This window comes from Peromyscus californicus, unplaced genomic scaffold, assembly GCF_007827085.1.
Source record: "Peromyscus californicus insignis strain IS unplaced genomic scaffold, ASM782708v3 Scaffold_14__1_contigs__length_90479793_seg_2, whole genome shotgun sequence".
NCBI lineage: Eukaryota > Metazoa > Chordata > Mammalia > Rodentia > Cricetidae > Peromyscus > Peromyscus californicus.
The window spans coordinates 35,291,806-35,309,422 of NW_026294436.1; the positions used below are offsets into that span (position 1 = coordinate 35,291,806).

Below are 17,617 nucleotides of genomic sequence, written 5' to 3' on the forward strand. Positions count from 1 at the left end.
ATGCTGATTGCTTTCCTCGAACCATTCCCAGGAAGCAATCTTAAACACTAGCACAAAATGATAGCTATCTTAAAACAGTTATGTGCCCTGTGGCAAGCAGTGATCTAAGACTGGACTAGAAACAGAAGGCAGGGGGAGGATTAGCAAAATGTATTCAGATGTGAACAAATTAAAAATATTTTCTCAAAGAAAGTAATATTTAGGTAAAATAAATGAGTAAACAGTCTCCAATACATTGTGGAGTGGTTTGTATGAGATGTCCCTCATAAGGCGTAGACTTGAATGCTTGATTCCCATTTGGTGTCTCTTTGGAAGATTACGAGGTGTGGCCATGCTGGGAAAAGTAAGTCACCAGGGGCAGCTGTGAGCTTTCACACCACTCCCACTGTGTTCTCTACTTTCTGCTTATAGATAGGGATATGAGTTCTCAGATGCTGCTTCTGCCTCCTGCCACCTGGTGCCTCTGCACCCCCATCACGAACCATAAACCCCAAATAAACTCTCTTCTGTAAGTTGCCTTGGTACTGTATCATGACAAAAGGAAAGTGGCCAATTCACATGGTATATTAGGACAGTGAAGACTTTCAGCAGGACTTCAAAACAGAAGACTGTTTGTGGCTTTGGTACAGTACTTTACAAGCTTAGGTGGTCAGGAATTCTTCCCCTCTTCCTGCATCCCCACCGCTCTCACATCTAACACCCACTAACATCACAAAGTGCTTAACTCCCAGGGAAGATGCTTGCAGAAATATTATCTGAATAAGTTCCTTTGTCTAATGGAGGACTCCCCCCAAAAGGGAAGCGCTTCAAACAACACAACTCCAGATAACCACAAATGCAGGGCCATCTAAAAGACATTTGAATCCCTTATTTATACTCCTTTTTAATAGCGGCAGCAACAATTTCTCTGAAACTCACACCAACTAAAAACCACATCAAGTATAATGCATTGTGAAAGCTACGGAAGAAATTATTACACACTGTCAGTGGCCAATCACGGGCTTTAAAGACTACAATTATTTCCATGGGAATAGATATGTTCCTAGAAGAAGGGCCCTTGAAAGCAAGCATTTATTCTGACAACTACAATCCAGCTTCCAAACTACTGGAAAAGTAAGAAAATATTACAACTCTGCTTTTTGGATTTTGTAAGTGAGGAGATAGCTGAAGGGGATTATTATGATATTGCTATGTATTCAAAGCTTCAGGAATTATTTCACACATAAAGTATTCTCTTTAACAATATCACTTCCAATATTCTTTATCTGATTAAATAAATGAACTTACCAAACTTCAAGAGACATTTCCAGAATCATTTCAGTGACCTATAAAAGGAAAATATTAACTAGATGAGGTAATAAAACAGATATTCTTGATATAATGCAAACAGGCAAAATGAAATTTGAAAGACAGATTAAACAAATAAAAAGGAACAAAAAGAAAAGCCAATCTTTCTTTATAGACAAGTCTGTCGATTTTTGTTAGTTATTACATAACTCTGCATGATAAATTATTTTAGCAAGTACTAAATTGCTTCTGCCTCATTAGTGGTGTGACTGTTATGGTGGTAATCAACTGCTTTCTAATTGAATTTGAGGCCCAGTCCACAAAAAGGAATTCATGCCTGGTGCTGTAATCCTGGTCAAAAGCTGGGGAGGTCATAGGCCCTGGGGTAAAACCTACTACTGTTGTCTCACTAAGTGGACAGGGTGTCAAACTACCTTTTAAATATGTGTTTCTATGCATGGATTAGTGCTCCTGTACAGCTTTGGTCAGAGGAGCTACTGTTTGCAGTGGGCAACAGTTAACACAGAGACCCATGACTGGTCAAAGTACTGAAAATAAGTGACTGTGTTGAGTGCTCAACTCAGGATGGAACATTTATATTACCCACTTCAAGTCTCAGGAACATCAAAGAAAAGGAGTTGGAAAGAATATAAGAGCCAGAGCATAGGAAAGAGTGCTATGAAACACCATCTTCTGTGCATTGCATGGCCACTGCACTTACTCACCAAAGCTATGGTTACCTGTCCAAGACCTGCACAAGGTGAAACCCCTTAATATTCCATCACAGATAAGGGAGGGACTCGTTAGACCCCACCCCTTCCTGAGGAGTTACTATCAGTTAATGGTTGCTGGAGGGTGGGAAACATTTTCCTCAAGAGCCATGGGTAAGTACCCATGCTGGAGTGAATAAACTCTTACTTAGCCATGTTCATGCAAGCAACCCTCATTAAACTCAGTGCCTCACAAAAACAAACAAAGAAAATGAAAATAGGAAGAAAAAGAAGGTGTTCCAGAAGGAGTGGAAGGGAGATGAGAGAGGGAATGAGATGGGGGTGAAATTTTAAAAATCCATTATATACATAAATGAAGCTGTCAAAGAATTGTAATTTCTTTAAAAAAAAAATCAAGTAATGCCTCTGCCTTGTTGTTTTCTTCCTGCACTGAAATAAAGTACTCAGTTCCATGATTATTAGTCATAACACATAAAAATGGCTGAGATACAAAATAAGGCAACACTACTGTTGTGAGCACTGTTCGCAAGTTGCTTAAGGTTTCAGATTCAATGTCCACCACAGGCAAGAAACTAAAGAAAGACTTGGTGTCAGTTCACATGTACATGTGTGTAACAAGTTGGGTGGAAATGGACACTCATGCCTACTGGGTACCCAGATCCAGGCTCTGTGAAACATCTACCAATGCAACAGGGAGAATCTGGATTTTACTTTCTCAAGGGTATTTGCGAGCCAACAAGACTGCATCCTGTCAACCAGACAAGTTTCATTTAACTTGAAAGGGAGTGGCTAATATTCACAGAGCAAATATGCACGAAAAGATGCCTTTCCAGAAAGTACATCTCTGCTCTATTGAAAGACCTCTGACATTAGTACTGATAACATCAGTACTGAATAAGACCATTATAAGAACCAATTGGAAAATGTCCTGGAAGCTGCTGTATAATTTTAAAATCATGCTATTGCTTTTATTATACCAGTTACCATAAGAACATAGATTGGAGTGACTGCTTGATCACTACTCTAGAGTAGATCTACAATATGCTTTTTGAAATGTGAAGGGCATGAGTTTAGAACCATCGAAAAATGCCAGAGATCATCAGATGTGTTACCTTTGGGGTTCAGGGTGTGAGGAGAAGACAAAAGAGCAGGAGCTTCTCAAAGGCTAAAAGTAAGTTCATAGATGAGTCTCAGTACGGGCTTTATAAGGAAAAGATAGCAAAATCTGGATAAACATATGTCTCACGGCGCACTGAACTTCAATAGGTTTCTATTAATAGTTCACAGGAGAGTATTTGGAACTGATGGGTAGTTAATGAATATGTGTTGAATGCTCATATTATGTGAAGTATATCAGATAATCTTGTCCTGTCAAAAAATATCCAATCATTAATAGAGATAAAATTATGGGATAATCTGACCCAAAGAATAGTTTTCTGCCAAACTTTATAATTCTTAATTTATGACAGAAGATATAGACATTACTTTTACAGCTGATAAAAAATATTCTAAAAATTCTAGGACAACAGGAATTACACATGATCAGATAAATTGTGTTTCATTGTAAATCAAGAGTGACAGGCTATAAAATAATTGTCATTTATCAATGGGAACAGTGCCTAGACCACTTCCCAGTACATTATGCCTAATTTCCAACTTGGAAATTTCAACCAGAAACTTTCTCACAGGGAACTTGAAAAAGATTTTACACTGAATAGTATTATCAGGGTTATTTAGTAAGACTAATCAGGCAGAGGCCGCACAAATTTTGTTTAATAGTTGTTGCTGCTTTTGGGTGTCGTTTGCTTGTTTGTTTGTTTGTTTGTTTGTTTTGAGACAAGGTCTCACTATAAAACCTAGGCTGACCTAAAACTGGTAAATATTCTGCCTCAGCTCCAGAGCTTTGAAATTACAGCTATGTCCCACCATACCTGGGTGTATACTGTTTTTCCAAAACAATACATAAAAGTTTCCACTAAAATGAGATTAGGCTTAATGTATTTCTCTCCAGAGGGCCAAACTTTTATGAAGAAATGGACAGGAAATGAACTATCTTATAAAGCTCTAATTCAATGTATACCTCACGAGAGTCAATATTTAATAAAAAGCTGAATTATAACTGGCAGGTCCTGAACCAACTAACATATTAAAATATCCAATGCTTGAAGGTATCCAGTGCCTCACTGCTCCAATGATTTAATAAACAAAACCAAAATTGGCTATGCCATGTTTACGGCTGTATTTGTGTTCCCAGGAGAATACCTTTTCTATTCATGTTCATCAGTATTTCTTAAGATATTCTGATCCTAGGCAGAGGGCAAGACTCTTAAGGGAAAGGCAGAATAAGAGCAAGCCCAGGAGGTCTCAGGATGTGCTGCTATGGCTCTCATCATGGATCAGACACTCACTCCTTGTGCTGCCCAAGTGGACCAGAAGCTCAGAAGGAAGTTTCACCTGCACCTCCCTCCCCCACCCCAGTGCAGTATGTTCAGACTTGCTGGGAAACGTGATACTCACAATCTCTACATCTTTTACCTGGAACATGTCATTCACCTAAAACAGCCACAAAAATATGTACTTCCTGTGAGGCATTCAACAATGACTGAAGCTTCTTCCCACACACTGCAAATGGTTCTTCATTGGGAGCCTCTTCCATGTTGTAGGTCAGAGTGTTAGAAAGAAGGGGGACCAAATCTCCCAGGCAGCCCCCCCAAACCCATGATTCATCACAAGGGGCCAGAACAAGTTAGAACTCCAATTCCTCTAAGAATTACAGAACCAGACTGCACTAATTATGCATTCTTGTGGAAAACAAAAACCTCTTCTTTGCATTCCACAGTGTAGAAGAATTTTTGACATCTACCATGGAACATGTTCAGTCAGAGTAAGTAAACAGAACTGGGGTAGAGAAACTACTGTTTAAAAGAATACATTTCAGACTTTAACGTAATTTTAAATGTACCTAAGCCACTGGTTCTCTTGAATATGTTGAAAGAATGGAGCTCAAACAGTATATATGGTATCTAGTAACAAAGGGGTAATTCTAAGCTATTACAATGAAAAGATCATGTAGTCAAGTATCCATATTTTAATATGTGTATTGTTTCCTTTCAAAAAAATCATTAATTTCAAATTCTGGGCCCTAGCTTGTTCATTCTCATTTACTTCTTCTAGGCAGAAACAAAGGCAAATGACTGTCACACTGACTCAGCAACTGTTTACCTCTGTCAAAGAAACGACAATGATATTTTCAGTGTCTCTGTATTTACATGACCCGTGCACGATAACCAAATGAAAAACTGAAGGTCAGAGTCACTTTTACTAAGAACCGGGCTGTCATAGCCTGCCTGTAATTCCATCCCGTGAAGAAGAAAATAGGAATGTGACAACAAACGGTGTTCTGGGTGAAGACTGGGGACTGCAACTCCGCCAGTGTGAAGTAGACACAACAAGGGGACACTCATAAATACCATTTCTAATGTATAAAACTTGACTAACATAGAATTAGTATTTCCTACCAGGAATCTTCTGTGACTCAAGAAAGTGGGACAATTGTCGTCCAGAGTATACCCTAGGCGATCTTTAAAGATGAAGAAACTATGCTGTTTTTTCCTGTGGCTTGTTCTTCTTTATTCCCTATGATCTCACAATTCCTCAACTTAGTCTTTTACCAAATGTGGACACCAGTAGGAATTATGAAGAGCGCTTTAATAAGTAGCTTTCATACAATAACCAAAGTTTCTTAGAACACTGCCAGCAAGCCATTTTTCTCTCTGTGGTAATCTTTGGTCTCTCTAGCTTTGTCTGTTAAAGTTTGCTGTTTTCATTATTATTGTCTAAGGGATTCCCAGGTTTTCAGCCTTTCACATAAATAAAATTCTTCAAACACTTGTGGCTAGGTACTACATTACGGCTTGTAGCTGACTATGTTATACTCCCTTGATAGAACTTACTGCCCAAAACAGGGCCCAAGAATGCAGGAATATTCTAAAATACCCTGTAATTCAAGTTATCTATTGTGGAGATATGAGAAGATTCACCCTGGTGTCTATTGCTAGTAGCCCAAAATAAAAGGCATTCTGTCTTAAAGCCAGGAATTATTTGACCTACATTTTACTATACCCTGCATAAAGACTGTCTGAAATTTTTTACATCTGTCTTAGTGAGGGCTACTATTGTTGTGATGAAATAACATAATCAAAAGTAACTCAGGGAGGAAAGTGTAAGTTCAGCTTGCACGTCCATCACTGGGGGAAGTCAGAGCAAAAAAATCAAACTGAGCAGGAAATCAAACAGAGCAGAATCCTGGAGGCAGGAGCTGATGTGGAGGCCATGGAAGGGTGCTGCTTACTAGCTTGCTCCTCATGGCTTGCTCAGCCTGCTTTCTTATAGAACCCAGGACCACCAGCCCAGGGATAGCATCACCCACAACGGGCTGGGCCCTCTCTCATCAATCACTAATTAAGAAAATGCCCTACAGTCTTGCCTGCAGCCTTATCTTAGGGAGGTGCTTTCTTAATTGAGGTTCTCTCTTCTCAGATGACGTTAGCCTGTGCCAAGTTGACATAAAACTAGCCAGTACAAGATCTTAGCCCCTGATTCCCATACTCTTTTCATGAAACTGTGTCATCAATGTACGACTGTGATAAACCTATTAAGATAAAGGAACCATAATGCAATTGCACTGAACGCACCTAACCCACCAGCTCACTTTAGAAGTGCTCTGAAAAGCACTGGTTGTCTGTACTGCTGGTGGTACAGTGGGATGGAAATGGTACTGGTATTATCCTCCTACTGACCAAAGAAAATGGTAAATTTTAAAAATCTGTGCCTACAGCTCAGTGGTAAAGGTCTTACCTAACATGCCTAAGCCCTGATTTTCATCTCCAGTGTTTATTTTTAATGAAAATAATTTACAATTTTAAAAGTATGACTTCTACTAAATGTATCACTTCTGCACACATTGTACAGCCAGAAAACTCTGCTGAACACCACAATCTGGGCCTCTGTAGTATCTTGACTTTTCCTCCAAACTCCACTTTGTCTCCTGAACTACCTAACTTAAGAGTCTCTGACTTTACACAAGACAGTTCTTCCATGAAACCACCCTGACACTAACGGCATTCTGAACTCAAGCCCCAAACTCCTATTGTTTTAAAGCTGTACCCACTACCTCTTCCAAAGAGTTCATTTTCAAGTCGTAATTATGACTAAACAACAATGAAAGAATCAGCCAAAATTAGACAAATGCCACAGAAGCATGAAATGTGGCTATTTCTAAGCAATAATACTAGCTTCCAAATAAAGACAGAAAATGAAAGCATAGTGTAAACCTGAGGCCCCAACATTGGCCAAAACAAACATACTTTATCTAGAGAAATAAAGAAATATAATTTCTCTGACTGGCTTCCAAACCGTAGCATTTTCATGGTTTGTTTGAAGGGGGCTACTTCGTCTACACAGATCCAACTAATTTCTGAAGGATCTAGAGCAGGGGCTGTCAATCTGTGGGTCCTGACCCTTTAGGGGTTAAACGACCCTTTCACAGGGGTCACCTAAGACCACCAGAAAACACAGATATTTACATTATGGTTCATAACAGTAGCAAACTTACAGTTATGAAGTAGCAACGAAAACAATCTTATGGTTGGGGTCACCACAGCATGAGGAACTGGATTAAAGGGTTGAAGCTTTAGGAAGATTAGGAACCACTGATGTAGTTCTTTTGGGACAAAAATAGGCTATCATAACCTAAAAACTGTATTTGATGAATTCAGGAACAAGTGACTAGAGTAGTCTGAATCATTATAAAACAAATACTTGCTAAATTCAACTCTACCTGTGTTTCAATACTAAGTTCCTTTAGGTCAATGAAGACAAACAAATAAGTTTAATATCCGGTTAAATCAGTTCCATAAAGCATGTGATTCATGTTCAGTTGAATTGGATCAGTTACATTTATAATGAGAATATCTAATATGCATCTGGTGATTGCTGGACCATATACTATTTCTCAGTATTAACATGCTTAACCATAACCATAGCCCTCAGAGGTGGGAACTAGATGTAACCCTGCTTCCTAGATGAGGATGTAGAACATCAGGAGTAGATGCCATCGCTCAAGCTAATCAGTCACAAAACACAAACTCCAACAAGCCAAAGGCCCCTGGCCCTGAGACAAGGATGACAAGATGCAGGCTGTCCCAGCTGCTCTTGGGTAACAGATACGGTGCTCTCTAAGTTCCACCTACAACAGTACAACCCAACCATGACTTGAAAAGCGCCAGTCGCACCAAAAACTGGACCCAGCTCTAAACCTGACTTTATCCTCAAAACACAGTGTTCTGGAGGAAGTTGAATGATAAGTCATAGTCTAGGGAAGAATTTCCAACAACAATTTCCAAATCAACAGCCCTCACCCCTACCAAGAAATTGCCTGACTCAACTCTTACACATTAGAGCTGATAACAGAGAGGCTCTCCTTGTGTCTGCCACTGCATTGTTATTCTAGTCACTTTCCAGGGAAGCACTTAGGGAATCCACCTTTTTCACAACAGTCTCGACACTCAATGTCTTACATGCTAACTTTTTCCTTGCTAACCCTTTCTGACAAAAAAAACCTAACCTTGTTTGCTCTCAGTTTCCTATTACCTGGGCACAAACCTGCAGTGACTCACCGCTCAAACTGGAAGATGCTTTATCAATTCTTCCACCTCGCCTGTGCGTGCTGCTGGGTTCTGAGCCACTGAACCTGCTCTTCCTTTATGCATCAATTCTCTCTTCATTATCCTTAGCTAGAAACTGCTTCCTGAACTTGCTGTGCCCATCGAAGATGATGGCTTCCCATGGGCAGTTCATGAGGTCATTCTGATGAGAACTGTCCTCTACTCTGTGAGTGAGTTAGCTTGGCCATGTTTTTCATCAAGGATGAGCTGAACCTTGGATATCCCCGCTACCAACAATGGCTGGAACATACTGTCTTCTGTCCCTTTTGGACCTAGCTTCTTGCCCCTCTTTCTACTCTTCTTTCTCTGTACTGGAACCATCCTCCTTCCAGCAGTTACTTAGCCTGCCAGACAATCTGGGCTTCTAGACTGTACTGGTCAGTTTACTGTTATTATAACCATGGTATCGAGGTATGTTATAAAGAACACAGATTTGCAGAGTGTAGATAGTTTAAGAGGCTGAAAGTCCAAATCAGGATGCCCCACGAAGGCCTCATGACAGATGGTATGGAAACAATTGAAACACCCAGAGATTACATCAAAATCAGGGAACCAGAAAGTGTGGAGGCATTAGCTGGGTTCATTGAACAATTCCTCAACCCCAAGGATGGCCAGCATCAATCCCTTTCCAGAGTAGTACCCACAATGACATACTTCCAACTAAGCCCCACATCTTAACAGCTCTAATCTTCCACCTATCAACACTGCTGCACATTCCCAGCCCTGGAACCCTAGGAAAATACAATGAAGCTATAGGCAGGGTCTTCCTTCCTCGGATATTTTCTGCCCTGAGCCTCTTCCTTTCTCAGCCACATTTTCTAGAGTGTCATTTGCTACCCTCCCTCTTCACTACACACATATGCAAACCCCTTCATTCTTCTTCCCTGGCTTGTGTAGCATTTGCAGCTCTCACTAACAGAAGCATTTCTCCCTGTTGTAACTTGCTTTTCATCTGGTTTACTACACAGAATATTAGCTCCGTAAGGACAATGATGCTTGCTTGTTTGCTCATGTTTGAAATCAGTAGCCAAAGAGTGACTGCACATTACTGGGTGTTCAGTGGTTACTTGTGAATAGATGGAGAATGGATGACAAACAAACACAGTGTAGAATGTTAATTACAGAATGGGACCACATTTGTAAAAAAAAAAAAAAAAGTGAGCGAACTAATAAATGAGTGACTTATTCCTTTAACCCTAGGCACATACTTTCTGTACTAGGCACATGGCACTTAAAATGATCATACATAAATCCTGAATGGTACTGAGTGATGTACTAAAGTGCTTAGCAGTCAAGCATAGTGCTGTCTGCCATCTGTTTATAAATGTACCCGAAGGGATCTGCTGATGGATGAGTGAAGAGATGAAGAAATATGAGGCAGGCATATGCAACAGGAGAATGTTAACTTCAGAACATGATGGTAGATATGTACTTGTTCACTGTAGAAATACTTGGACATTTTATGTAGGAAAAACTTCATAATAAAACCTTGAGAGGGGCTTAGAATGCTTTACAGGGGTCTTCTTTCCTGCCTGTATGAACCAACTGCTATCTGTCAGGCTGTCAGAAGGGTTGGGAGGGTGGTGTTGCTGGTTAATGTTTTATCTATTTATTGTGGTGTGCATGTGGGTGTGCACGTGGTCTCCCCTATATGCCACAAGCACTTACATGTGAAGGTGAGAGGACCACTGGGAGAAGTTACTTATCTTCCCCCACCAGGTGGTTCTTAGGTCAAACCCAGGCCATTGGGCTCGACAGCAGGAGCCTTTCCCCACTGAGCTAGCTCTCCAGCCCCCCCCCCCCCCTTTTTTTCTTTTTCCAGATACGATCTGCCTATGTAGGTCACACTGGCCCAAGAATCATTATCTTCCTGCTTCAGCCTCCCGAGCACTCACAACATAGGCGTGTGCCACCACACCCAGCTCTATTAGGTGGCTTTGTGGAATTTTCTTCCTGATACTTATCACTAGCTGGTGTTGAGTGATTATTCACTTGCTCCCTGTTGCCTCTTTACCAACCTTATGAGAATCTGAGGACACTTCCCATCATGTCCTCTGCTGCTTGTTCGTCATGAAGCAAGTCACGCGGGACACACAAGCTCCTCACATATTCCTCGGGACGTTACACATGACTACTTACTTTTCAGACAGATTATTGGGTTCTGGAAAAATGGACCCCCATGCCTCTCTAATACTTGGCAAGTTTCAGGCTTCCGTAAGAACTCACATTCTCCGCATATGGAAGCTGCTTGTCAGTCCACAGACAAATATGTCAGAATTTTGAAATTACATAATATGCAACTGAAAGAGTTTTACTCTTGCTGTTTTTTATTTTTAATATCTGTGAAACAAGAAGAATTGTAAGGGTTTTTGGGTGGGAATGCCGTCAAATGAACTATGCTAGAGAATAATGCATTCTAAGCCCTCATTTGAAGGATGAAAATGAGACTCAGAGAAAGCAAATGATAATTCAGACATGTGGAAGGAGAACAGTGTCCAGACAAGATTCCAGGTTCCAAATCCGCAAATGGCCAGAACTGTCCCTGGGAGTCAGCTCATGTCCAGTTGGAGGTCTGTGTTGATTCTCCAGCTGTCTCCTGGTCATAGACATCACTCTTTTGAGTCAAATTAACTTGCAGATGCCAAAAGTTTGAGGGAACTTTGACTAGTAATGTTTTGGCTTGTAATTTTTGTACTTTTTCACCAAGGCCAAGTGTTCTTATTATATCATATTGCCACAACCATCTTCAAGGTTTATGTAAGTCTGCACTCTCCCAGCATTCCCTGGTGGCTCATTCTCTCTTACATGTCTGTAAGCATTACAGACAGAAAACCACCCACCTAGGGCAGATCCTATCTCCGGAAATGAAGAGGAAGGCAAGACTCCCATAGGACACTCCCACATGATCCAAGAAAGAGTCCCAGACTCTTCACTCAATCAGCAATTCCCCTTCTCCCAGTGACCATCCCAGCTCATCAACTCAAAGGACTGACTTCAAATACAAACTGCAAGAGACTCCAGAGAGAAAAGTAATGAAGAAAAGCTCTTTGGCTAACTATTTTCCCAGACACACTAAGAAAAGCAATTACATAACCTACTTTGAATTCAGGAATGTAGAAAGCCTCTTCAGAGCTCAGGGGTTATACAACTTAGCCATAGGAAATGACAGAAGGAGAGGGAATATATTTTTTTTCTCTGTAATGTCTTCTTTCATAATCAGTTTTTGATTAGGTATTGAAAATAAAAGACCTGTTTTGGAAAGGCTAGTCTGTGCTTACAAAGCTCTCAACAGACCTTTATTAAAATCCCAGGCAGGACCTTTAGATGTTTTTGACCACCTCTGTGCTCTTTGCCCCACTACTCACACTGTGTACCTGGCAAGCCTTTAACTTGCCCCATCTTGCTCCCTTCTTTCAAGACTACACTTTTGCAATTGCTTCTGTCTAGAATGCTCCAAACTATTTCTCTGCCCCCTAAAACAATATTCTCTTCTCAAGCGATACCAGTAACAAAAACAAAACACATTCATACATAGTGGTTAATATGTACCAGCTTCTGCTGTAAGCGTGGTATGTATGCGTGCATATAGCATGTTTACTACTTATATGCCTTAATTATCATTGCATACATAATCTAGAATGCACAATATAATTAATATTTAAACTATCTAAATGATGTATAGTTTATATTTTATGCAATAAAGTGTAACAAGTTATAATTAAATTTATATGATATTCATTATGTTTTAATGTATATATAGTTATCATTATAAATCCCTTGTAAGATATTATCTCTACTTTTATAGATGAATAAGATGAGTCACAAAGGAACTACTAAATTTCCTGAAAAAGATAATAAGGAATTCAAAGGCCAAATGGACCTCTTTCAAATGTCGAAGTGTTAACCACTATGTTCACTATTCAAACTGTTCAAATGACCTGGGGCCTCTTCTCACAAAACAAACTTCCTTTATTCTGCCCTCTCATTAAACTCCATACATACCTCACTGATATTTATCTCCATGCATAGTGATTTATTATACATACACACACACACACACACACACACACACACACACACACACACACACATCTACCTCCTGCTATTTCCCATCACAGCTCCAATATCACCTCTACCTCAGAGGAAGATAATTGAGGGAAAAGCTTCCTGTACATTATTCCTTATATGCCTTGTACAAACACAATTTAGATTTGTGATTTGTAACACATTGTAGATTTTTGATAAATGTTTATAAAATTAATGAGTGATCAGGGAAAGGACCTGTGGGGAATGCACAGATGGTAGTTTCTCAAATTCTCTGGGTGATCAGATCATGTGAACTACTCAAGAAATCTGTGATCTTAACTTAACTTCTAAGTAAGTGCACACCCATGGTGTGCACATAAGTTATGTATAGACTCTGCAGACAATATAATTAGTGTTTCACTTCTCTTAGCCTATATAATTTTATTACCATTGGAATTTGATAAATTGGATGGTATAAATAAATTAGTACCCAGAAACACCACAGAGTCTCCAGGGGGATCAAATAGGAAGAGGCCATCTGAGCTTATGATAGGATAGGAAACATGGAGGAGCTGAGAGTTAAGGGAGAGAGGTTTGGGTAAGTACAGGAACCTGAAGTCATTCTAAGGATGAGTGAAAATGGTGTTTCCTTGGACATGATAAAATGTTTTAACTGGCCCACCAATCAATGACATGTCTCATCACAAATTCTCTAATTTGTTTCTTATGCATTTATCATACATTAAGATACAATGAGTTTGCTCTGCATAAATCATTTTTTCCAAGGCTTTTTTAAATTCATAAATAACTACCAAATTGTGACAGGCCGAGAAGTATAAAGGTAAGAAGAGTAACCCAACACCATTCCTCTGACCTTTGTTCTGATGTGGTCATAGTTACTTGAGACAAAGCATTTCCTCAGAGATGCTTAATCTATAGCAGTATATTCAATATTATGTGTGTGTGTGTTTATAATAGCAATAGTAAATACATGTTCCAACAAAGTAGCACACAATGTTGGAATAGGTTGAATTTTGCAATGTCTTACTATCCCAAATGCTTTGTATTGGTAGGCCCCCCTGTGGAGTCCAGAGCTATGGCTTAATTTAATGCCTTATAGTAGCTATCACCTCCATCAAGGTTTATATATTTAACGATAAGAGTTTAGCATAGGGGTCTCTGGACACAGCTCAATGGTAAAGTGTTTGCTTAACTTGTGTAAGGTCCTGGGTCCCTACCTCAGCACCACAAAGAATGACAGCAAGAAAGCACAAGGTAAGAACGGGAAGGAAATGAACAGACAAAGTGAAAGCTGAAGCATCCTATAAGGAAATAGAGGTTTCCAAGCATTAGGCCCAACTTCCTAAAATAAATCAACGGATATGGAACATAGAGTAGAAAGTGCTTCTTTTGGTACTTACTTGATTGAAAACAAAAGGGACTTCTTTCTTCTCTCCCACCTTCATAGAAGATACAGGAAATGTAGCTGTGCCTAAGGTTTCATCCATGATGTAATTGGCATCCATCAATGTGATCTATAAAGCAAAAGAGAGAGTGAGTAGTTTCCAGGAATCTTATCTAAAAGGTCTATCATGGCGGGGGGGGGGGGGGGTAGAACTACAGCAGTTGAGAGTATTAGCTGTTCTTCCAAAAGGGCCTAAGTTCAATTCCCAGCACCCACACAGTGGGTCACAACTATCTGTAACTTCACTTCTAGGGAATTTAATGCCCTGGTCTCACTTCCATGGGGCATTTTACACACATAGTGTACAGACATACAGACAGACAAAAACTCTACACATAAAATCAAAAAAACAAAATACTAAAAAATTGTTTATCACATTAAAAAAAATAATGTTCTAGGCCAGGTGGGGTTACACAAAATCTTTAACACCAGCACTCAAGGGACAGGGCAAGCCGATATCTAGAGTTGGAGACCAGTCTGGTCTACACAGCAGGTTCCATGCCAGCCAGACATGGAAGCAAGAGCCTATCTCAAAAAATTTAATTTAAAACATCTAAAGTATTTAATATTTCACAGTCCCTTAAGGTCCTTATGTTTTTGTTTTGTTTTTAATTACAGTCCATTCTAGACAACTGAACTCTACACACATCCCCTAGAGGTCTCAATATTTAACACATAACAATATTTTCATTTTTTTCCCTTCTCAATATGACATTTCTATCTAAATCAATAAATTTTACATATTTCTAATTGACCATTACTTACAAAAATGGGATGTTATTCTCTCTATGATTTGAAATATGGAAAAGAAATTAATACAGAAAACCAATACAACTGCTTTAAAGAAAAAATTCCATGTAAGTATATCTTAAAAGCAAGTGATAATATTTATATTCTGGTTTTTTTTTTTTAAAAAATCTCATCTTCAGAACAGAACATACATGTTCTCCAAAGTGCACGAGCATCCTGAAACTCCCCACGGACACTCGCATAACTTCACGTGTACAATCTAGAGGCTCAGTGAGCATGGCACCCAGCTCACAGACACCCACAACCAATTGAGAGGAATGAAAGCAGAGCGGAAGAGCCAAGCCATCTCTCTCCACAGGAATGAGCACCATCCACAGCCCCCAGATGACTCACTTACCTCCAAAACGTTCTCCTGATTAGGATCCAAAATGAACTCAAAGCTTTCATTCCACACGGGGTTTATGTCATTATTGAAGTGTCTTGTTCTCTTCCTGCTGTCAGGGGTTGTAGAGATGAAGAGTTCCACATAAGGATCTGGAGTGTCAACTATGGGCAGTAAATGGAAGAGAAGAGGAGGAAAATGTAATTCATGGTCCCCAGCTTTTTGTTTTATAAGTTGTTAGATTATTTCCAGTAAGTCTGCATTACTATAAACCAAAATGTGATTATATACAACAGAACATCACAGGTTATACACATTTCACATAGTCTGCCCCTTCCTTCCACTACAGATCAACAAGAAGGAATCATTTATAAAGCAATCTACTCAGAAATTCATGCATCTTAAGGGCCAGCATCTCACTTGATCCAGCTACCCCACAGTGACAGGAACCTCACTCACCTAACTCTACAGCATGACCCTCAACACAGGACCATGATGGTAACAAGATCACCGACTCAAGATCATGATAGCTGTCTCCATTAGAAGAGTCACCTCGTTCTTTTGCTTACCAAACAATGTGACAAAGGTCAATGTGAGAAGACAACTGCTGCTGACAGGTGACCTGGGGCAGCTCTAAGAGGCAGCCTTCCTACGGGCAATCAGCCTGTATTCATTATGGCAGTATTTGCTCAAATTACAGTGAGAGGTCTTCAAAAATGAAAGCCTTTCCTGTGTCACATACAAGTCCACTTGAGTCCTGCCCATGTGTGTCCCTTTAAATACAAAGAAACAGCTGCGTGGAAAGGAGCTATTTTACACTATTCCCACTACATTTATACTTGGCTAAGCGACTCAAGAGTATGGTTCGCTCTTCCATGAGTCCACTAACTACTTTGATAATCTTACAGCATGGTTTGTACTTTTATTGTATGTATGAAATGATCCATCTGTCTTATCCTATGAGACCATAAATAACGTGAGGACAAAGACCATATCTTCCTTTTATACTTTCAGGATCTGGCAGGAAAATCCTGCCATAGTGAAACATAAGGTCTGCCACTTTTCTTTAACACATCCTTCCCCACAAGGCCACTGCAACTGATAACCACAAATGCCAGTAGTCCTTGACAGTTTTGATAGTTGCTTTCAGTGCACAGGTGTTTCATTTAAATCTCACATTACAGTACAGTGAGCACTATATTTTAGTACAGATCATGAAACGAACAGGAGCCGAGAAATGCCGCTCAATGCCACACAATCTATCCTGTCCTACTGCTAATCATCAGTGGGAGATCTTGAACTTGGGTCATCTAATTACATCAGTCAAGGCCTTAAGGACCTATGAAATAAGAGAGAGAGATCATAAAACACAGATTTCCATGGAAAGAAGAGCCGGACAAAGAGAGACAAGAAAATAACACCAAGCAATGGGCATTACCAGGGCAACTGGTACAAGAACTGAAAGACTGGGATCAAGAGAGAGCCTTAGCAGGGAAAAAGGAAATATAAGCTGGGCTATCCTGATACCAGTGCCAACTGACTCCTAGTACTTAGCCCAAGTTTGAAGAAGGAATAAGGTCCATGCCCTGCAACAGGTTCTCACAGACTTCACCTATAACACCTTTGTGTTATACTCACAAAATGAAGATCACTGACATTGTTTACAATGCATCTAATAATGAGTTGGTCTGTGCCAAGACTCTCATGAATAACTGTGTGGTGCTCACTGACAGCACACCTGATAGACAGTGGTATGTGTCACACTGCTCTCTCTCTCTCTCTAGACTGCAAGAAGAGGGCCAACCTGACTCCTGAGCAGGAAGATTTTAAGCAAAAGGTGATCAAAGAAAATTAAGAAAAAGGCATAATGAAAAGAAAGAGTGGTAGAGTTGGCAGTCTTATAGAAGAGCAGATCCAGTAAGACAAGCTTCTTGCCTGCACCCCATCAACGTCAGGCCAGTGTGGTAAGTAGATAGCCACACACTAGAAGGCAGGAGCAAGAGTTCTGAGGAAGACCAAAGGGGCAAAAGCCAGGAAGCATTTAAGTCAGCATCTAGAGCTCATATATAAAGGCTATTACTATTCCAGAGTTAAAAATAAATAAAATGATCCATGTATATCTTCTTTCCCATAACTGCCTCGTCAAATAATGTAACCAAAGTTCTTCACTTACTCTTTTAAATACTAATCATAGTTTGTTCCATTAGTCATTAGACTTTTTTTTAGACATGTACTGTATTTTGTCCTGACT

The 17,617-nt window shown here is 39.8% G+C and overlaps 1 protein-coding gene across 4 annotated transcripts in view; it reads right to left on the reverse strand.

Annotated features, from left to right (window-relative positions):
* Pla2g4a (phospholipase A2 group IVA) overlaps nt 1-17,617 on the reverse strand; it is a 272,464-nt gene that overhangs the window by 57,114 nt on the left and 197,733 nt on the right. For all 4 annotated transcript variants that reach the window (XM_052737131.1, XM_052737130.1, XM_052737132.1 and 1 more), the window contains 3 exons: nt 15,382-15,530; nt 14,191-14,304; nt 1,288-1,325 (listed from right to left, as the gene is read on the reverse strand). In XM_052737131.1, the coding sequence (XP_052593091.1) occupies nt 1,288-1,325; nt 14,191-14,304; nt 15,382-15,530 (301 nt within the window). The remainder of the gene's footprint in view (nt 1-1,287; nt 1,326-14,190; nt 14,305-15,381; nt 15,531-17,617) is intronic.